Source organism: Podarcis tiliguerta (assembly GCF_965153285.1).
Source record: "Podarcis tiliguerta genome assembly, chromosome: 1".
Classification (NCBI taxonomy): Eukaryota; Metazoa; Chordata; class Lepidosauria; order Squamata; family Lacertidae; genus Podarcis; species Podarcis tiliguerta.
The window spans coordinates 23,783,425-23,803,665 of record NC_139534.1 but is presented as its reverse complement, the minus strand read 5'-3'; the positions used below and the strand labels follow the sequence as shown (position 1 = coordinate 23,803,665).

The window sequence follows — 20,241 nt, the reverse complement described above, 5'->3', positions numbered from 1 at the left end:
AGAAGGAACATACAAATACTTGAAGATGAACTGAACCTGAAGTGGGAAAAACAAGTTATCTTTTATTTGATTAAAGTTTTTCTAACAGAACCAGCACCCACAGACTAGTTTCTTTGTGATTATGCAACACTGGACTCCTCAACCTATATTATACCCTGTATTGAACAAAATAATTCCCACGCTTTATTTCTATATTTATCTGGGTTGTGGTTTTGGGGGTTTTTTGTATTTTAAAAATATAAATGAATTTTAAAAAAAGCCTAGTATCGGGACAATAAGTTGCCTTTATCTGTATTTTTCTTCTTCTTCATAATCCCTAACCCCATTATGTTTGAAAGTATAGGGTAGATCAGGACAGGAATTCATCAGTATCCTAACATTTGATTTTGTCACTTGTTTTTAGAGAGCTATCTGGCATTTATGGAAAGCAATGCCACAAACAGCATTTACCACCTGTGGCAAACAACAGTTACAAATCACGGTATTTCCAAAACCAACCATCTGAAAACGTAGCAAATAGCCATGTAAGATCATACCTGCGAGAGGGATTGCCTGAGACATGTTATCTGTGTATTGTGTCCAGCGAAATCATGTTCTGAAACCATCTGCTTAAGTTTCTCCTTCTCTATCGCTATGCTGTTGAAGGCAGACTTCAGAAGAGAATGTACTGGGGAGAAAACAGAAACGTCTCTGGTATACACCACAGGCCTCTGCGTGCAACTTACAAAAAATATGTATCAGTGAACATTTTGAACAGTGCAATTCCCAATGCTACAGAAACAAGATGCAGATTTTGCAGGGCCGAGCCTATCCCTTCCAAACTTCCATATGCCCTACTTTGGATAACCACGTATGAAAAACGGCCATTAGCTATGGCTGGAGTTTTGTCCTCATGTACACAGTGGAGCCTACAGTGCCATTATTCCTCACAGAGTGCAAAATCAGTTTAGTCTATTTTTCTGTCATCAACTACAGCTACTTCTCTAATATTCAGGGTATTTTCACATACCCTGCAAAATAGGGGGAAGGGGGGGGGGGATGAGCCACTCAGGTCAAGCGTATTTATATTCTGTTCTTTAAAGCATATCTCCATGCTACATGATTCCCCAAACTTCTGAAGGGCACACCATTTTTCCTGTCATTTATCACTGTGAAAATTCAAAGGGTTCAGCGCAAAAAAAAATTTGGGAGGTGTCTTAATTTTTAGACTCAGACTGTAAGAGCCAACGGCTTGAATTTTAAAACATGGCATAGCAAGTGGGTGCTGATCAGGTAAAAAAAAAATTGCAAGCCATCACCTTGCAAACTTGCAATATTCATACCCCTACTGCAAGAAATCGTTTCCTTGCAACTGCATCTGTGTGCAAAGGACGTCTGAGAAGCACAGCTGAAATAGTTGAAAAGTAAAACACAAGGGGTCTTCCGAAACTTAACAGGATAAGAGAGAAACCTTTGGCTGCTGCACATTCAACATGCTAGCCTCAGTTTCTCCCATATGAAATAATCAACACACACAATGCCTTGGCCCAAAGCTAGCCTACTCTGTATCAAAGGTTATTTCCACTGAGATGCTGCTGTTACGCATACAATTACCTTTCTGTGCCATGAGGCAAAACTCTTCTTGGAGTTTCAGGTAGTCCGTGGAGCTTTCCAGGGGGTCAGATGCATGGCTTGGAGGAGACTGAAATTCGATGTCTGCACAAAGATTAGGATTGGATGAATGCAGGCGAACAGGAGACATTGTAGCGCTGAAAGGAACCTAAATTGGAAAGCAACAGATACAAGGGACTGTATCTTTCTTCCACAGAACATCTGGCACAGCACAGTAAGACTTTTCTCACTTTACCATAGCGCTTAATATTTATGAGTCGTGGAACTGCTGCCAAGAGGTATCTTTTTAATCTCCTTCAAAGCAGGAGTTCTGCTCCTTCCCTGAAATCAATGTTGATGTGTTATAAGCAATAATTTATGAGGAATAGGATTTCAATTCAAACTTGCAGTTACAGCTTGTAACAAAAAAGGAACAGTGCTTTCTAAGTAAAGCCAAACACAACCAACCAAATATTCAGTGTGGGACATTAAATAATAGAGCTTCAAGTGTCTTCTGATTCAGTGGAAACCAGAAAAGTGAAGGGAGGCATTTTAGGAGAGAAAACTTTGCTAAATTTGTAGTCTGGCCTTCCAAACATGTATGAATAATGTATTAGCAGCTACTGGGGGAAAAAAGAAGATTTGAACAGTACTATTTTCTCCAGCAAACTTAAAACATGGCTAAACATCGCCAAAGAAGAATTATGAACAGATTTATGAAAGTGCTGGTAAATCAGGAAATGGATATATAATATATGGCATTAGTACATCTACAAATCACAAAATGTGAAGTTAGATGCATTGAGTGCCTGTCTTTTAATGTAGAATGTCAATTTAATTTGTTGTATTTATCTACACATTGCACAAAAAGACATTGTGAATATACAATGCAGAGAGACAATCTTGAATCATGTCTTCAAGACACAATTTATTGTACCACCTCCACTTTTCATTCCCTTCTAAGAAATATGTTTGTATATATATGTGTGTGTTTTCTCACATTGCTTTTTTATTACACAGAATACACACAAACATATAAGCATCATGCACACATCTGCAGTGCTTTTTAAAAATAATATATAAACTATTCAGTGATGACATGCAAGACAAAATGCATTCAGCCTTAGGTGCATTCCGCGGCCCAATGTTCAAGCATTTTTGTGACCGAACTTGCAAGTCAAATGTTAAATTACATTGTTGTCCAAATAGTTCATGTAATTTAAATGTCAATTTCTTTGGGGGGGGGTGTTACAAAAAATATTACATGCTTTTGAAATATTCTCAACAGGACCAGCATAAAAAGTCATATTACTTTACATTTCAAGAGACAATGGATTCATTGGCCCTAACCAGTAGGAACTTCTTGGAATACAATTTTCTCCAGTTCTTTCAGGAACCCGGACTTGCACAGTATATAATGTAAAGTTTTAATTCATCAGTTGATGACATCCTATTCTGCCCACATATTTATTGCAGCTCTTCTACTGCTACCCAGTCTCTTAACATTGGCACTTTATGTTAATACATTTCTTCCATTCAGCTATATGAAAAACACTAACTTTGAACCTCAGTTAAATTTAGATTAGAAAAAATGGAATGCCTCCTTCTTTTTTTGGTTGTTTAAACAACAATCAAAAGGAGTGTTTTCCTTTCCCAGAGGAACTTCCAGTATTACCACAGGCACATAGTATCCTTGTATTACAATTAGATTTCATACTAAACTAAAATTCTGTCTTTAACAATTCCTTAGAATAGCCTTCTTTTGGCAAACAAACTTTGATCTCAATTCTTGATCCACTTCCTTCAAGTTTGTAACTTTGCCCTTTTCAGATGAGATCCAACATCATGCCAAAGGATGGGATATCCCCCATCCTATCCCCCCATACTGCAGCCCAAATCTGCTCCAGAGGGTCCCCAACCCTCTAGAACACATTTTGAGGGTGTGCAGAAAAGGAAGAGGAAGTCTTGCTCGCACAAACAGAAGTCGGTTTGCACAGGCAGGAGAACACAATTGGATAGCACCATTCATTAGGATTATTATGGCTGAAACCAAACAGCAGCAACCTAGGAGCTGATCGAGCTATAAACTGTGAGGGGAAAAAGCTCAAGGGAGAACCTAGAAAGAGATAAACTAGGAAGGGAAATCTTAATCTACTTTCAGTCTTTTAAAGTGGCAGTTTCTGAAAGACCAACTCTATAAGCCGGTGTGCAAGGGAAGGCACTCCTAAGATGGAAAGCTAAGGTCACAGAAGGTATGTTGTTCTCTCAAGGTGGAAGTGGAATCTGAGGAAGCAGCTGCCATCATTGCATGAATAACTCTGCTGAGAGTGGTGCAGGAGGAGGCAAAGACTAAGGAAGCTCATGCATTTGATCCCTGGGGGGTTCTATAAAAAGAAGGGCAAACAGAAATATTTCTGCTCCAAATGCAAGATTCTAATTTAGTGTACACTGGCTGCCAATACCCAGGATGCAAGTGGGCAGTGGGAGGAGCTGTTGCAGGTCCTTCTGTAAAGGAAGCACTTGCTGCTAGTCAGCCATTTGCTCCCCATGCTGAAAGAAACTTTGAAAGTGGCATTCTATGTTACTCATGGATGTGTCGGTAGGATGAAAAACCAGGAAAGTTCTCGTTTGTCAACAAAGCACATACACAAATCTAAGAGGTACCTTAGCCTCCAGCTAATGTACATGAATTTTCAAAAATGAATGAATGCAAATATTGGAACACCTGAAACGAACTTGAGGAAGAGGATATTGGTGCCTTGTTTTTATTTAATAATGATGGTCAATGTGCAGGGGATATAATAGATTGCTTTACCTCCAAGTATTTAACAAAAAAGCAAAGCCCAAATACTACGTTAGTCATTCAGATTACGATAGTAACCTCCCTTCCAAGTACGAGAGGCAAAGGCAAATGATTTTTTTTTTGGTATAGCATCTGGAAATTAGACCAAACATCTGGAATGAGGGTGTGGCTAGACAGCAATTGCTTTAAATCCGAGAGTTAATGTGGTAAATTGGGACTCAAAATAGAGGCCAAAAGATTTTGGCAATTAAAATCAACACCAAATTTGGAAAGAAATAGGTAAAAAAAGTATGTGAGAAATATACAATGCTGGCAGAATTTGGACAATCAAATCTTGGCTTAAGTTAACTTTAAACGATATCATGTTTCATTTGGAAACCATTCAGCATCGTTTCCCAGTCTGGACATAAAAAGCTCTGGTTCCCTGTTTAACTGGGGCTTCCTGGCTTGTTTCTCGGCTCATGTGACATGCAGGAGACTTAGTTTTAGATCTCAGCTTGTTAATCAAAGATTCAATCAACTGAATATAGACGCTGTGAATCACAGGTGTGGCCCTCCAGATGTTACTAAACTACAACTCCCATCAGCCCCAGCAAGCATGGCCAACGGTCAGGGATGATGGGAGTTATAACTCAACAACATCCGGAACGCCAGTGGTTCACCACACCTGGTGTATGAGAAAAGCTGTTCTCAGCCTTATACTTTCAAGCTGAGGTAGGTAAAACCTTGGCTCCAGTAGGCCTGGAAGATACACATATTATAATTTTAGGGTGCACACATATGTATGTGTGGTATTAAGTGCATGCTTGCCATTCACAACATGGCTGCACCTTTCTCAGTTGCAGCACTGCCTTCCATAACAATCAGCTATTCGGCTATTTCCCCCCACCCCCATCTCAAAGTGGATCCACTACAATGTTGTCGTGCACAGCCATTATCTGCTCACCCAGGGGATACCTTAAAGCTACAGTTACCGCCTTAATCTCCTACTCCACATTACCTATTCACCTAAAGAATGCTTCCCAGGTGTACTGTTCAGCTCTGCTTCCGCCTCTACACTCATTTTCTCGTTTGTTCCACATCTTTCACAAGCTCCATTTTCAGATAGATGTTCACAGCATTTTTGGCTTGGTGCAGTAGCCTGCTCTGATAAATTTTTTAAATTTTTTTTTAAAGTAGCACAGTTGTACATTAATATGCACATTCATGCCTGAAAAGCTGGTTCATCTCTAGTGTTAACACTCCCCTCTAAATGACCACTGGTATGTGATTCTGGGCTCAATTGAAGCGTTGGTTGCTACCTATAAAGCCCTAAATTGGCCTGGTTACCCAAAGAACCACACACTTTCTACCCCACAAGTTTACCTGAAGCTTGCTTTTTTCACCAGAGGCTGTCCCCCAAGTCCTACTGCCAACGGAAGTTGACTTTAGTGATTGAAAAAGGGCCCTTCGTAGTTCTAATGCCATATATTGGGGATGTTCTTCCCATGGAAACATTGCCTGAAGCCAACTCTGATATATTTCTGGCACCAGGCAGAGACATTTTAAATTTGTCCAGACATCCAAGCATATTCAACAGATGGTTTTAAGAGTTGGTTATGATTCAGTGTGGTTTATGGATTGAGTGTTGCTGGGGCGGTGGTGGTTATATCATTTTATTGTACTGTTTAATTCATTTATCTGAATGCTATCCTGGCATAGTATGCGAAGGGTGGGTGGTAAATTAAAATAAATGTGTTCATCCCTTGAATATTAACATCACTTTCCGTCAATGTGCAATTTGGCTTGAGTGGCAATTTGTATTTTCAATGAAATATCAAGGACCTCTTGCTAGCCAGCTCTCAGGTATCCTCATTTCCTGACAATTCAGAATCATTGTGTCAACCTTATGCAATCATGTTACCGTAGGCCGAAGTAAATACGTCTACTTTCATTTGAGCTACTGAAATAGGTGAACATTCTGCTATTCCAACTCTTCAAAGAAGCCAAATAATACACACTTTGATTTATTTACTTAAATTTTTCTTCCACCGGAAGTCTAACTGCTTTAAAAAAACAAAACAAAGTAAAATACAATTGGTGTGGCAGTAATATGACTTTTTGAGATTATGGAACATAAATAAAACTTATGCAATGTAATATAGCATGATTGAATTTATTTATGGACCTGGTAACTACTGTACTTCTCTTCTGCTTTCTTGATTAAAACAGTCACTTAACAGAATTACAGTGCAAAGATTCTTCCAGTCTAAGAATCTTTACTCATATGTAAGGCCCTCTGAGTGTTTTTTTTAAAAAAATACTCACTCTCAAATGAGCATTAGAACCTTAAACATATACAATCACTTTCCTAGTTATACCGCATAGTATAAGCATGTGTCATACTTTGATATTTTTATTATTGTTGGTTTGTTATTTTATTCTTTTTAAAAATATTTGCTGTCAGCCATTTTGGACACCTCCATATGGAGTCAGAAAGCTGGTTATAAATTTTATTCTAAATAAGTATAAATAAGGATAAAGTCAGGCTCTGACATCACCTAGCATGGCTTCTCGTGTATCATTTCTCTGCCAAAGTCCATCCTTTTTTATATACACGGTGCCTCCTGTTATGCATATATTATTTGTTTGATTATTCCTACCCCACCTTTTGATCCAGAAGTGTTCCCCAATATAGCTTAAGTAAAATAATTAAATAGAATTTAATTAAAGTTCTCATTTCCTCTTGCACACTGCATTGATATGGGGCAGCCATTTCCCTCAAACCCTAAATTCTCATTGGCTGCTCCTATCCTCCCTCTTTCACTCTGCTAAGGACAAGAAATTCCATTGTTGGGTATTTCTTGCTCTTTCTCCACACCTAGATGCTAAAGGACAGTGGTTGGATGGTCATTAATCTCAGCATATAGAGATAAGCATGTGCAAATAGGTGAAACAGAGTTATTAGTATGTTGTTGTTTTTTAGAGTTCCCTGAGTAAAGGCTCCAAAAATGGCTCCAAAAATAGCCACACCATGAAAAAGCAGTGGCAAGACTGCTTTTAATCAACAGTGAAGACATGCTACCAAAGAGAACTCCTTTTCACTCTTTTGCTCATAGCAAAGTGCACCATGCATACAAAAACAAAACAACCAAAAACCAGACTTTGGCTCAGGGAGCAGTGTCCAAAATGGTTACACACTAAACATACAGCTAAACATACACATTTTAAGCTGGAATCATTTAGACCTGAAAGAGCTTAAGTCTGGCTAGTTTTTGTACAATCCCCCCCCCCCTTTTTTTACTTGGTTGCACTGTAAACATGCACAAGTTAGACGGTTTGTGAGCCCACAAACACTTAAAGAAGAAGTGACGCAGCTTAGCCTTCCAACCTCACCCTTCCCATGCTCCCCGGAGTGTCATGAGCGCCACCAGCACATCTACATCAATGTCTGCGGCTTCCCATCTTTAAAGCTTCTATGCGCCTTGACTGTTAAATCCACTCACTGTTGTAGCCACTGCATCTGCTAGTCTCTGGCGTCGCCGTGCGGTACTGAACTGGCCTTTCAGTGCTGTCCCTTCCTGACAGTGAACGGGAAAAGAACAGGGAAGCAGAAAGAAGGGGAAAAGGATGATGGGAACTCAGGAAAGACGGTCAGAGAAAAAGAGGAGGACGTTCTTCCAAGTGTTTTACTTCTACAAAGGGCCAATCTGCAGTGCAACTGAAGAAAAACTGAGGAAAAGGGAGTCACCAAGTTGTTCCGCTATGTGTACCTCATCCCCAGTTAGCCCCATGATAAGCTGCACAGCGTAGGTTTCTAACTCAGTTCATCACAGACTGACTGACAATTAGAGGACACGGTGAAGCCACTGAACAAACCATTGGAGCACCACTTACCCAGCTGCTATAATGTGACAACTCTTCTTTTGCAAACAGGTGGAAAGTAATTGGTCCTAATAGTAAGAAGCAGAAAACTTTTTGGCATCAAATAGTGTGGTCTAAATCCAGCACAAAAGCGATGCTTGCTTAAGGCCACTGCAATCACTTTGTGTTGAATTTAGGGCCTACGCTTTTCTTATTCACACACGTGCAAGATACATTAAGAATAATTGGCTATTAAAAAGTTCCTGGTGGCATTTGATAGTTGTGAACTACAACTGCATGTCCATAATGTATGCATGTCATTTGGCATGCAAATAAAAAAACAACAACAGGCGGCTATGGGATGAAAAGACGACAAAAATCCAAAATCTGGATACAGTTCAATTACATTACACCATGTAGCAGAAATCACCCAGAATGCTGTTCTCTCAGCATGCAGGTCTACTAGACGTTGTAAGCTAACTAAAGGTGTTTGGCAACTAAGTATTTCTCTGCATAAAACTTTATGCCACCTGAGATTGCAATCTGTTCTGGATTTCATGCTACAAGTTTCACCCAGACCAGCCATTCAACATTCCTTTGCTTCTGCGTTGCTGTTTTTTGTTTTTTGAATGATCAACCTATTAATTCATTCATTCATTCCAACATATTCTGCATTATTCCTAAAACAATGTCAAGGATGGCAGACAAGCACTTATTTAAATCACTGTCTGCAGGCTGTACCTTCCAAGAGAAGTGAGTGATTTATAACAGTCCTTCAACATGCCATTAAAAAATCCAAGTGGCACTAGAGTAAGCAGTTTCGCAAGGGTACAACCAACTTTTTTAAAAAAAAAACAACATTTTGAGTGGTTTTCTTGAAGGCAACTACACAACTATATATATCCACGGGTAACTGAAGATAGGGGACAAAGTATGTACCACAACTCCCACCTCTGCTGGTAAGCTCTGAAAACCTTCCCTATTTGAGGCTTGCTCAGGGCTTTGTATGAGATATTCTTTTCTCAGTCCAGGAGCAGGGAGCAAATCTTAGGCATGCGAAAACCTCCTGATCCTCCTGGCTTTACTTTGTCAAGTTGTCCCTCAATTAAAAGAAGTGAACAGATAGGAGTTCTGGGATATCCTAGGTACAGGTAAAGCTGATAATGTGCAGGATCAGGTAGTCCTTTTTATCCAAGAACAGGGCAGGAAGAAGAGGTAAGAGCATGCAAGAGACACAGACTCATTCACTCTCTCCTGGGTTCAGAAGTTCAGTTTAACTAGGCTCTCAATTATAACCAGGAGCTTCTCTTTCGATTCTTGTGTGCCATACATGAGAAACAGAACACCACATGTAACAGAGAGCAAGATGTTCACAGGCTGAATATACCAATATGGTTTTTTTTTCTTCACGTGGCTTTCCAAGGCCTTTGCTTCCCTCCCTCTCTGTAAGGCTAAACAGGCCTTCAAGTTAATTTCATTCAACATGAAAACAAGCATTAGCAAGTCAGAAAGGTCTCGTGAAGCTGTTAACATAGGACTTGGAGCAGAGATAGGGAAATTTAAATTTGACTGCAAGCTTTTCTGACCAATCTGCACTTCCTTCAAATTATCAGTGTTCTTTCTTTAAGAGAGAGAATATTTTAAAACTCTTGCAGCATGTGAATCTCACAAGGATCTATTAAGAACTAATGAAAACTACGAATTCTCTAAAAAAAAAAAAAAGGTTCTAAATTATAGATAAACATACCAAGAGTTGCAAACTTTACAACACGGAAAATGCAGTTTTAAAATGTTGCAGCACCTCTTCTTCTTATAACCTCTTGTGTTCTTTTTTGGTTGCATTGGAAAGCAATGAACCCGACTACTGACTGCCTGTGCAAAACTTTGCGTCATAACTTCTAAAGCAATCCAGGAGTTTGTGGGTCATTTGCACACACCTCTGGATTAAAGCCTCTATGTGAGAAAATTATTTGAAAAGGAAGGATGGTCAGAAGGCAGACTGACCAGCTTCTGGGGCTTTAGACCTGAGGTGGGGATTTTGTTGAAGGATGGAAATTGTAGGCCAGTAACATATGGAGGGCGGCAGGTTCCCCACCGTTGCTTTAGAGTTTCTGAGACTTTAGAACATTCTCTGGAAATTTCCTCTCAATGAGTCACTCTTTCATTACAGCTCAGAGAAAAGGGGGATGGGGAGGAAGAGAGAGAGAGAGAAAGAAAGAAACTGGCTGACTTTTAAAAGAATAAAGTCTGGTAAAACTGAACCCTTAATTCAACAAACATGGACCCTCCACTGCAAAAAAGAAATAAAAAACAGAAGTTTGTTACACAAAACACTCTGCATCTAGTTAGCACTTCAGACAACAGGCGTTAGACACAAAAAATGTAAAACACTGCACAGAAACAAGCACAAATTGTTTGAGGGTGCAACATTACCTACAAAAGGTTGATTTGCCAAGTGTACCCTTTTGTTAAATCACTGGTTTCTTCTTCCAGAAAATATTTCAAGAAAAACTTTCAAGAATGAAAAGGCCAGTGCTTCAACAATTCAGAGGCGTCTTTTATCTAAAACTGTGGTGAAAATTGAAAACATGAACGCAGTACCTGAAGCTGTATTTTAGTATCTTTGCTGACGCTTTTTGTCCTCCATCTTCTTGTGACACGCTTGTCCTTCTTATCTACACAATTAGCCTACGTCATGAAATAGTTAAAAGCAACAAAGCATTGTGTTAAAAGCACATACAACCAACCGACAGAGACAATACTGGAAAAGTTAGTAACAAGAATCTTGGCGTTAGTTTTCAGCAAATAAAAATATGGTAAGAATGCTAACCTAGGCTCTCCATAAAAAGCAAACAATGTGTTATTTTAAAACAAATTTAAAAGCAAACTTATTTTCGGATACAATTCTAAAGTCATTTACTTTAGACTTTTCTGCCTAAATTCAGTGAAAGTATCCTTGCTTCCATATGACACTTAGTAATGCGAAACAAAAACAAAATGAATATTAAATCAGTATCTTATGGAACAAAGGTTATGAAAAATTGTATTGGTTGCAGTATTTACAATCCTCACAGAACTGGATTATAGCAACAAGTTATTCTGCCCATGCTTCGATATTTCATAATTGACTAGAGAGTTTCTAAATTTTGCAGGCTGACAATTGGTTTCCTCTCGGAACCATGTTTTCTATAACAAAACACATCATCGTTTTTTTTAAAATTTGGAATTCAAAACTTGCTTACCTGCATATCCGTGAAATTTGGAGCTGACTGAGTCCTCTGAAGTATTTCTAAGTTTTGAAGAATTTTACTGAGTTCCACAAGGTTTGACTGGCAGTGCGTAAGGTCTGACACAAATTATATTCAAAAAAAGTACGTTAGTTACCTTGGTCAAGATTTTATTTTTTTTCTATGGTATCTCATAACTTAAATAGGATAAGATTATCAGTATAGTAGCCCAAACACACAGTTTGGTGTGTGTGTGTGTATGCATATGTACCATATTTTTCGCCCTATAGGACGCACCGGCCCATAGGACGCACCTAGTTTTTTGGGGGGGAAATAAAGAAAAAAATTTACTCCCCCCCCCAGCCGCGGGACGCTCTGCTTCAGCGCGCCCCACGCTCCGGGCAGCAGGCTGCTATTCACAGCCTAGGGAGCCCTGTGGGAACTCCCACGGGCTCCCCAGGCTTGCTGATAGCTTCATGAAGCCTGGAGAGCGAGAGGGGTCGGTGCGCACCGACCCCTCTTGCTCTCCAAGCTTCAGCGAAAGCCTGCATTCGCCCCATAAGCCGCACACAGATTTCCCCTTCATTTTTGGAGGGGAAAAAGTGCGTCCTGCAGGGCAAAAAATACAGTATGTGTGTGTGTGAAGATATATGAATATATATATATACACACACACACATATATATCTATATATGCATGCTGGGACGCGGGTGGCGCTGTGGGTAAAACCTCAGTGCCTAGGACTTGCCGATCGCATGGTCGGCAGTTCGAATCCCCGCAGCGGGGTGCGCTCCCGTCGTTCGGTCCCAGCACCTGCCAACCTAGCAGTTCGAAAGCACCTCCGGGTGCAAGTAGATAAATAGGGACCGCTTACTAGTGGGAAGGTAAACGGCATTCCGTGTGCTGCGCTGGCTCGCCAGATGCAGCTTGTCACTCTGGCCACGTGACCCGGAAGTGTCTGCGGACAGCGCTGGCTCCCGGCCTATAGAGTGAGATGAGCGCACAACCCTAGAGTCTGGCAAGACTGGCCCGTACGGGCAGGGGTACCTTTACCTTTACTATATATGCATGCTATGCTTTCCATAGGCATAAAAAGTTCTGCCCTAAATGAGGGACTCAACATACAATCCCTGTACTCTTTTAATCTTCTTAATCCAGGAACAGCCAACATGGTGCTCTCCAGATAATGAACTATAAATCCCATCAGAGCGACCCTTAATTTCATAGGGTATACTTTGAGTAAAAGTTACTTGACTACAACCCAACATGATGGATGTTAATAATTAGGCAAAAGAGAGCTAAAAGCACATTCCTCGCCAATTCCTTTTAATTCTTGCACTGGATTTTCATTGGGCTAGGCAATCCACCACCACCACCCCAATCTTGATTAGCTGTTTTATAAAGATCAGCAGTTCAAAGTGGCCATACCTCTGCCATGACTCATCTTCATCAGATAAAAAGCACTCAGAATATTGGTTGGTTAAATCTCCATTTTCTGTTAACTGGCAACTTATTAAGTATTGTAAGGGGGGTGGGAATGTGTGTTATTGTCCCTGAAGCTGCTGTGACATCTTGGTTGGTGGAATCCAGTCTCAGATCAGCTTAGCCAAGGGAACATGTCCTGTGCTATGGGCTCAAGAAGTTGGCTGTACATTATCTATTCTAGACCAAACTTTGGGTCCCCAGCTGTTGTTGGACTACAATTCCCATCAGCCCCAAGCCCAGGTCTTGTTACCTAGGAATGATGGCAGTTGTAGTCCAACAACAGCTGGGAACCCAAGTTTGAGAAACACTGGCTAGACCAAGCATCCCCAAACTAGGCCCTCCAGCTGTTTTGAGACTACAATTCCCATCATCCCTGACCACTGGTCCTGTTAGCTAGGGATGATGGGAGTTGTAGTCCCAAAACAGATGGAGGGCTGGCTGAGTTTGGGGGTCCCTGGGCTAGACCATTCGCAGCATGCCATAAAAACTACAGATATAACATTAAAAACTGATCAGGAACCCTCATTTGTTTTTTTTAAACAATAGCTCCCAGATACCTTGACACAAACTAGACAGATTTAAAAAAAGGCTAGTGCCAAACAACATTAAACTCCATTTTTAACCTGAAAGCCACCATAGGCAGGATTGATTGTGACCAGAAGTATCAACAGATTGCCCTGAGATAGTACCCCTTATTATTATTTTTTATTGTATTGGTTATTAAACTCATATGCTGCCTTTCATCCGAAAAGCACAGAGTGGTTTACAACATAAAAACACAAAATACGTATTAGCAAAAAACAGTAAATCCACCCAATGATTGCATATAGGAAAATATGAATACTACATGAATACTACATATTTAAAGCCCTAAATGGCCTCAGTCCTATATACCCTATATACCTAAAGGAGCATTTCCCGGACACTGAGGCCCAGCGCCGAGGGCTTTCTGGTGGTTCCCTCACTATGAGAAGTGAGGTTACAGGGAACCAGGCAGAGGGCCTTCTCGGTAGTGGCGCCTGCCCTGTGGAACGCCCTCCCAGCAGATGTCAAGGCAATAAACAACTATTTTACTTTTAAAAGACAACTGAAGGCGGACCTGTTTAGGGAAGTTTTAATGTCTGATGCTGTATTGTTTTTAATATTCAGTGGAAGCCACCCAGAGTGGCGGGGTATAAATAATATATTAGTATTAGTATTAGTATTAGTATTAGTATTAGTATACATGGGAACTATCTATTAGCCAGAAGCTGAGTACCTATAAATGGAAGGAAAGAAGCTTGACTAGAGACTGACCTTCCGCACACCTGTCCATCTCCTCGGAGTCTTGCAACCAAGCAACTACTTTACTTTGGCCAGTGGTACATGTTGCAGGGAGGCTGTTGCTGCAGGTAATGGATGGCTGCCATGGGAAATTATTCTGTGCGACCTAAAGAAAACCCCAAAGATTTGAAAATTGTATTACTGAATACCGGGAGAAAAATGGCCTGTGCTAAAATCAAACCATCAGAAAAGAAACAAATGATATCCCGTTTGAAAGGAGGCAAGTATGAATTCAGCACCTTAGCCCAGTGGTTCACAAACTCACCACCACCACCACGGACTACTTGAAAATTGATGGTGATCTTGGTTTTTCTGCCTGTTGTAACAATTGTAATGCACTGTGCTGGGTGCTACATTGTTTTTAAACGTATTTTTATTTTGTCCTTTCTTTCTAATAATGTATTTTATTGTAATACAATTTGCATTCCATAGGATTAAAACTGTGATGCAATAAAATACAATGAACAGAACGAAATAAGCAATAAAAATACAATTAAAAATGATTGTGTACATCAAATGTGGACATGCCGCAAACCACCTGACCCAAGCTTGTGGTCCACTGGCGGACGACAGTTTGGGAGCCCCTTCTCTAGTCCAAATAAAACATCAATAACAAGCAGTTCAGCAAAAGTGGTAAAATCAGGGAGTTATTCAGCTTTCTCTTCACTTCACTAGTGCTATCAATAATGGCACACATTTCCTAACGGAGGACAACGGTTAGAAAATGTGGTGGATTATTAAACAAGTATCTTCCGATCAGGGACGTTTTATACCTTGGCCTCCAGGGCAGCAACATTAGCAGCTGGTGAAGATTCAGTAGTTGACGCTGAAGGGAATATGTGGAATCCGGCATCTCGTGGTGATCGTACAATCTCGTTCTGACGGTATAACCTGTGGTGGCGCAGCCTCGATACCCAAGCATCAAACGAGTCCTGGGATTTTACCTAGTGAGAACGGGGAGCTCAGTAATAGTATCTGACTGTTTCAAATTGAGAAGAAAACTAATGGGAAACATTCCTTACTTTCAAATGGTAAATATGCTCCTCAGTGTCAAGGTCTATCCTCCGAGCTTTCTTTTTAATCGACATAACTGATAAGCCAACATCTATGCTTCCGTGAACCTTTCCTTTCTGAGTCTGAAAAATAAAAATGAAGAGAAAACATTGCCAATGAGCTGGGGAAAATAAGGTCATTTATTTATTTAAGTATATATATATCACTAAATCATAATATATATATATATAAAAATGGCTTACAACGTTAAAAAAGATAAAAACCATACAATAAAATTTATGGTGCCCAATTGAAATATGTTGTTTACTAGGTCGGAAACATCAGAAAATATTATTAGATGGGGAGAAAATGAAAGCATCATTTTTCTGGAAAGGGAATCATGAAGATAGGAATGCATTGCCCTTTGATTTCCTAATAAACACTTTCTCCATGACTAATTCTAAAAAAGGCTTTATTTCATATGCTACATTAACATATATTAGAATCTCTGCTTGCTATAGACCACACGCTAAAAGCTGAAGAAAATAAAAGAAAATTAAAAGATATAACTAAATAGTCCTTCAGCAAACAAAACATTCTTCTCCTTTCTTTCTACATCAATAATCATCAAAGGAAATATTAATTATAATATTGGATTTTTATAATGTTACCTTTTAAAAAAATGTTCCAGTATTACTTACATCAATTGGCGACTTTGAATATTTCAACATTCCATTATCCAGGACAAAAAAGCGCTACAGGGGGATAAAAAACAATTTGTAAGAGGTCAAATAAAATCTGGCAAATGTAAAATAATATATCTAATGAAGACAAATGTCTGTTCCTCATGGTTACTAAATAACGAGCACACAGCAGAAACCATGCTGACAAGACATCTTGCTTCCATTCCGTAGCCTAGATATGAGGCTTAGCCACTAAACTTTATATGCCTTACAGCAAGGTTGAGGAACCTGGGGCCCAGGAGTTGAACACAGGACTCTGTGCCTTTTGATCTGGCTCTCAGGACTGTTCCCAGCCTAGATGTCATCTCCTCCTCAGCCCTGCTCTACTCTCAACTCAAGTGCTTTTGTCTGGCTGGAATGCGTCCTTGAAATATGCTCTACCCACACCTCTGACTCCATCCACCACTGGCAAGTTGCCCCGTGAAGTTGCTCATGAAGAAATGCAGCTCTTGGGCTGAAGAAGGCAGACCACCCATGTCTCACAAGCATGGAGAGCAGGCAACCCACCACCAACTGCTATGCCCCATCTAGAACACTGGCCTTGAAGTCCAAACTATAATGGAGATGACCTAACGGCAAGCAAAAGACCTGCATACAGCACCCACTGTTACCTTCCCTCCTATCTCTCCCTCTCTCTCTCTCTCTTTAAAGCCACTATGAGAGATTGTAATTAGGAGCAGTGGACTCAAAAAAGAGAGAGTTTGTGTATGCTTAACCTTGTGCTCTCTGGTTGTTCTCCTCAAAATTTGAATGAAACAATAGCGAGAGTGGAAAGGGTCAAGCATATCCTCTCATTTTTTTCTCTCCTCATCACAGGCTCCTGAGGCTGTAAAAAACAGTGTTGGAAGAATGTCGCATTGAATGTCTAGTTTGGTCCTGAGGCCATCCATTGAATTCATCACAGGATTACCATTTCCCAGTTTTCTGGAGTTAAGTATCCTGACTAAACAATGCACATATAAGAAAAGGCAGGTAAGCTCTTAATAGCTTCCTAGCAATACCAGCAGGTGTCTCAGCTACGAGAACTGCAACTGCATAACAACAACAACAATATCTATAGTAATGGTCATCTAAGATGTTTGTGGATGCCTTACCTTGTGCCAACCTTTCAAAGGCCATTTCCTCTTCTTCAGCATGAACCCTTCATGTTTGTCTGGCTTCTGGACATTGGTCTGCCCAATTTTGAGGCCTTCTATAATTTCCCAGCTGTCTGGCTCCTGAAGGAAGAAGAGTGGGGGGAAAACACCAACAAATTCTGTGAGTTGAGATCAATATTATCTGAAACACTTGCACTGTGTTGGACGAGCAGCGGCAGATCTTGGGGTCTCAAATTTTACTGGTGCCCTGTGTGATGCCAACATCCAGTGCCCTGTTGGTATATTGCCAAAACAAACTTCAAACGAATCTTTAAACAGGGCCTTGAAGCACATCCTTGAGGCACGCCTAAAACATCAACTTAGCAACAAGAATTCTCCCCAGCAACAGATGTCTGGAGAGATGCAGTTGAGTGTGAGGCAGTCAAGGGTTGGTCATTGAGGCTGCCAGAATATATGAAAGTCTGTGAACCTGTCCCTCTGACCCGATAGCTGAAGGGAGCAGAGATCTGTATATAGTTCTGTTTCTTATTTTATATGTAGACCAGTAGCGTTGTGCAACTTCTAATGCAGATAATAAAGACTTTAAAGAAGAACTGCATGGGTGAGGAGTTTATTCTTGTCACAGGAATTCACCAAGAGAGGGCTGGACTGCTGCTGCTGTGAAGACACAGGAAGACTTTCTGAGTAGATCTGCTGAGACCCCAAGAGTTGGCGCTCACACAGTAACATGCCCCCCCACTCCATTTTAAATCTTAGTTGCAGCACCCCCAAGGCTGTGAGCCAAGTGTGACCATATCGGTCACATTCTCCTAAATCCACTTATGGTACGAGCCATATCTTCAAACCATTAATGCTGCAAGCCAATGTTCATTTCTATAAAAATAAGTCCCACTGAACTCAGTGAGACTTGACTTCTGAGGCCAGATACCCAGCACTGTGTCAAGACCCATCAGCGATGTTATTCTCTCCAACTCTGCAAAGGGAACTCTTTCAAATAAGAGAGCATGGATCAGATGGAGACAGAGCAGACTGGATGACTCAACTTTGGTGTCGTTTCATAAACGGTTCCGGTGTCATGCTGTTTTATAAATTACATGCCCTTTCTAGAAGCTCACAAGAAGGGAGAACAAGGGGTTAGTGTTGAAAGAACTTCTCTGAATGTGCCTGCAAAGTCACTTGGCTTTTCTCAAAAGGCTTCGCTGACAAAATTAGCCCCAAGATGAACTCTTTTCTCACGAGAACCAAAGGGTAAAAGCTTGGTTTTCTTCTTTAAAAAGAACATCATAATCTAATCTGCTAAAAAGCAGTTCTTTCATGAGGTTTGTTGGTCACATTCACAACATTCATTTAAAGCACATTTATAACACTTTAACAGTCATTACTCCCCCCCCCCCGCCAACCCAGGAAACTTTTACCCCGGAGTTTACCCCACAGAGAGAGAGCGCTATAATTCCCAGCACCCTTAACAAACTATAGTTCCTAGGATTCTGTGAAGGAGGCCATGTGCTTTAAATGTATGGTAGGGAAGCACACAGAAGCTGCTGCCACAAGTTTGTGGCTGAGCACAAGTCACACAGGGTATTACTGCAAGCACTGGAACTGTCTTGTGGTCTACAGATGAAGGGTGATATACAAATTTCATAAATGAATATAAACTCATTGTGGAGGTATCCTCAACCTTCTCAGATGCAGGACCCACTTTTAATCCAAACATGCATTTGGGGAACCATTTCTTAATCGTTTACCACATATTTTCATAGTAGTGCTCCTGCTGCAACACACCTTGAATCAAGTTCCAACCCACTAGTGGGATGCAAACCATGAGTTCTGAAGACCAGAGAGCCAATCCATGGGAACAGTGTTGTTTGGAGTTTTGGCGACAGCCATATCACAACATAGGTACTGTTCCTAAACTATCCTTCATTCTTTTAATTGTTACATACTTCAAAATAAAATCAAGGATTAAAAAATTGAAAGTGATCGATGAAGCAATCGAGAATTGATTGAAAGCTAACAATCTTCTATCAGTGTGGTGAGAGCCAGTGTGGTGTAGTGGTTAAGAGCGGTAGACTCGTAATCTGGGGAACCGGGTTCGCTTCCCCACTCCTCCACATGCAGCTGCTGGGTGACCTTGGGCCAGTCACACTTCTCTGAAGTCTCTCAGCCCCACTCACCTCACAGAGTGTTTGTTGTGGGAGAGGAAGGGAAAGGAGAATGTTAGCCGCTTTGAGACTCCTTAAAGGGAGTGAAAGGCGGGATATCAAATCCAAACTCTTCTTCCTCTTCTATCAGTATATGTGATCAGTATTTACAAAATTACAATGATTAGTTATGTAAGCAAACTAAACTGAACCAAGCCAATGTATTGAAAAAGTTTTGCACACCAAATTCTAGTGCAGACACCGCAAACTTAACTTACTTTAGATACAGCTACTGGTTCATTTTCTAGCAACTGTTTGCCAAGTACCGGATCTGTGCTTCCAGAAGAAAAATTCCGCTCTAACACATGGCCGCTCTAAAGCAAAAAGAAGAGGAGTCAATTCTAAGCCACAGAAGGTATATTTTCTGCATACAAACCAGAGACCAAAGGCTGGCATAGTTTACAGACCCTTATAATTCAGAAATTTCTACCCTTCTGTATTTTACACTTTAATACCACCTTACGTGCAAATGAATATTAGCAGTACCACATGTGTCTTCCTCTAAGATTAGCAATTTTTATCTATCTTTGGATAGGAAGGGGAGGTAGGAATTCGCTCAAACAAATTTTAAAAACCCAGAAATGTCACAGAGAGTTGAGTTTAGCTGCACTGTTTCATCTAATACCTTTACATTCAGCTGCCCTTTCTTCTAGGGAAGAATTGAGAGCTTATCTCCCATCCTGCATGAGACCACACAGGGCTGGAGATAAGCCACTCTTCCTCATTTGGGGAAGCAGGGTTAATAAGCAGACATCTCTCATCCTCCTTCTGACCAAGGAGATGGGAGCGAAGCGTCCTTTGCTCCCACCCAGTTTCCTGTATCATTGTGATTGCCCAATCCGCAACTGTCTTGCGGCTAGTCAAGCAAGTACGGTTGAAACAGTCGCAACGAAGAGGCATGGGTTCTGTCGCTAATCTTTCCCCCCCAACCCCTGT

The 20,241-nt window shown here is 40.6% G+C and overlaps 1 protein-coding gene across 20 annotated transcripts in view; it reads right to left on the bottom strand.

Moving 5' to 3' along the window:
* Positions 1–20,241, bottom strand: part of OSBPL6 (oxysterol binding protein like 6) — a 101,859-nt gene that overhangs the window by 29,311 nt on the left and 52,307 nt on the right. For 10 of the 20 annotated variants that reach the window (XM_083407241.1, XM_083407238.1, XM_083407233.1 and 7 more), the window contains 11 exons: positions 19,524–19,619; positions 17,102–17,224; positions 15,966–16,019; positions 15,294–15,407; positions 15,045–15,215; positions 14,245–14,377; positions 11,479–11,582; positions 10,838–10,924; positions 7,879–7,953; positions 1,594–1,759; positions 537–667 (listed from right to left, as the gene is read on the bottom strand). In XM_083407241.1, coding sequence (XP_083263367.1) covers positions 537–667; positions 1,594–1,759; positions 7,879–7,953; positions 10,838–10,924; positions 11,479–11,582; positions 14,245–14,377; positions 15,045–15,215; positions 15,294–15,407; positions 15,966–16,019; positions 17,102–17,224; positions 19,524–19,619 — 1,254 coding nt within the window. The remainder of the gene's footprint in view (positions 1–536; positions 668–1,593; positions 1,760–7,878; positions 7,954–10,837; positions 10,925–11,478; positions 11,583–14,244; positions 14,378–15,044; positions 15,216–15,293; positions 15,408–15,965; positions 16,020–17,101; positions 17,225–19,523; positions 19,620–20,241) is intronic. The other 10 variants (XM_083407225.1, XM_083407224.1, XM_083407223.1 and 7 more) reach the window with 2 other exon arrangements.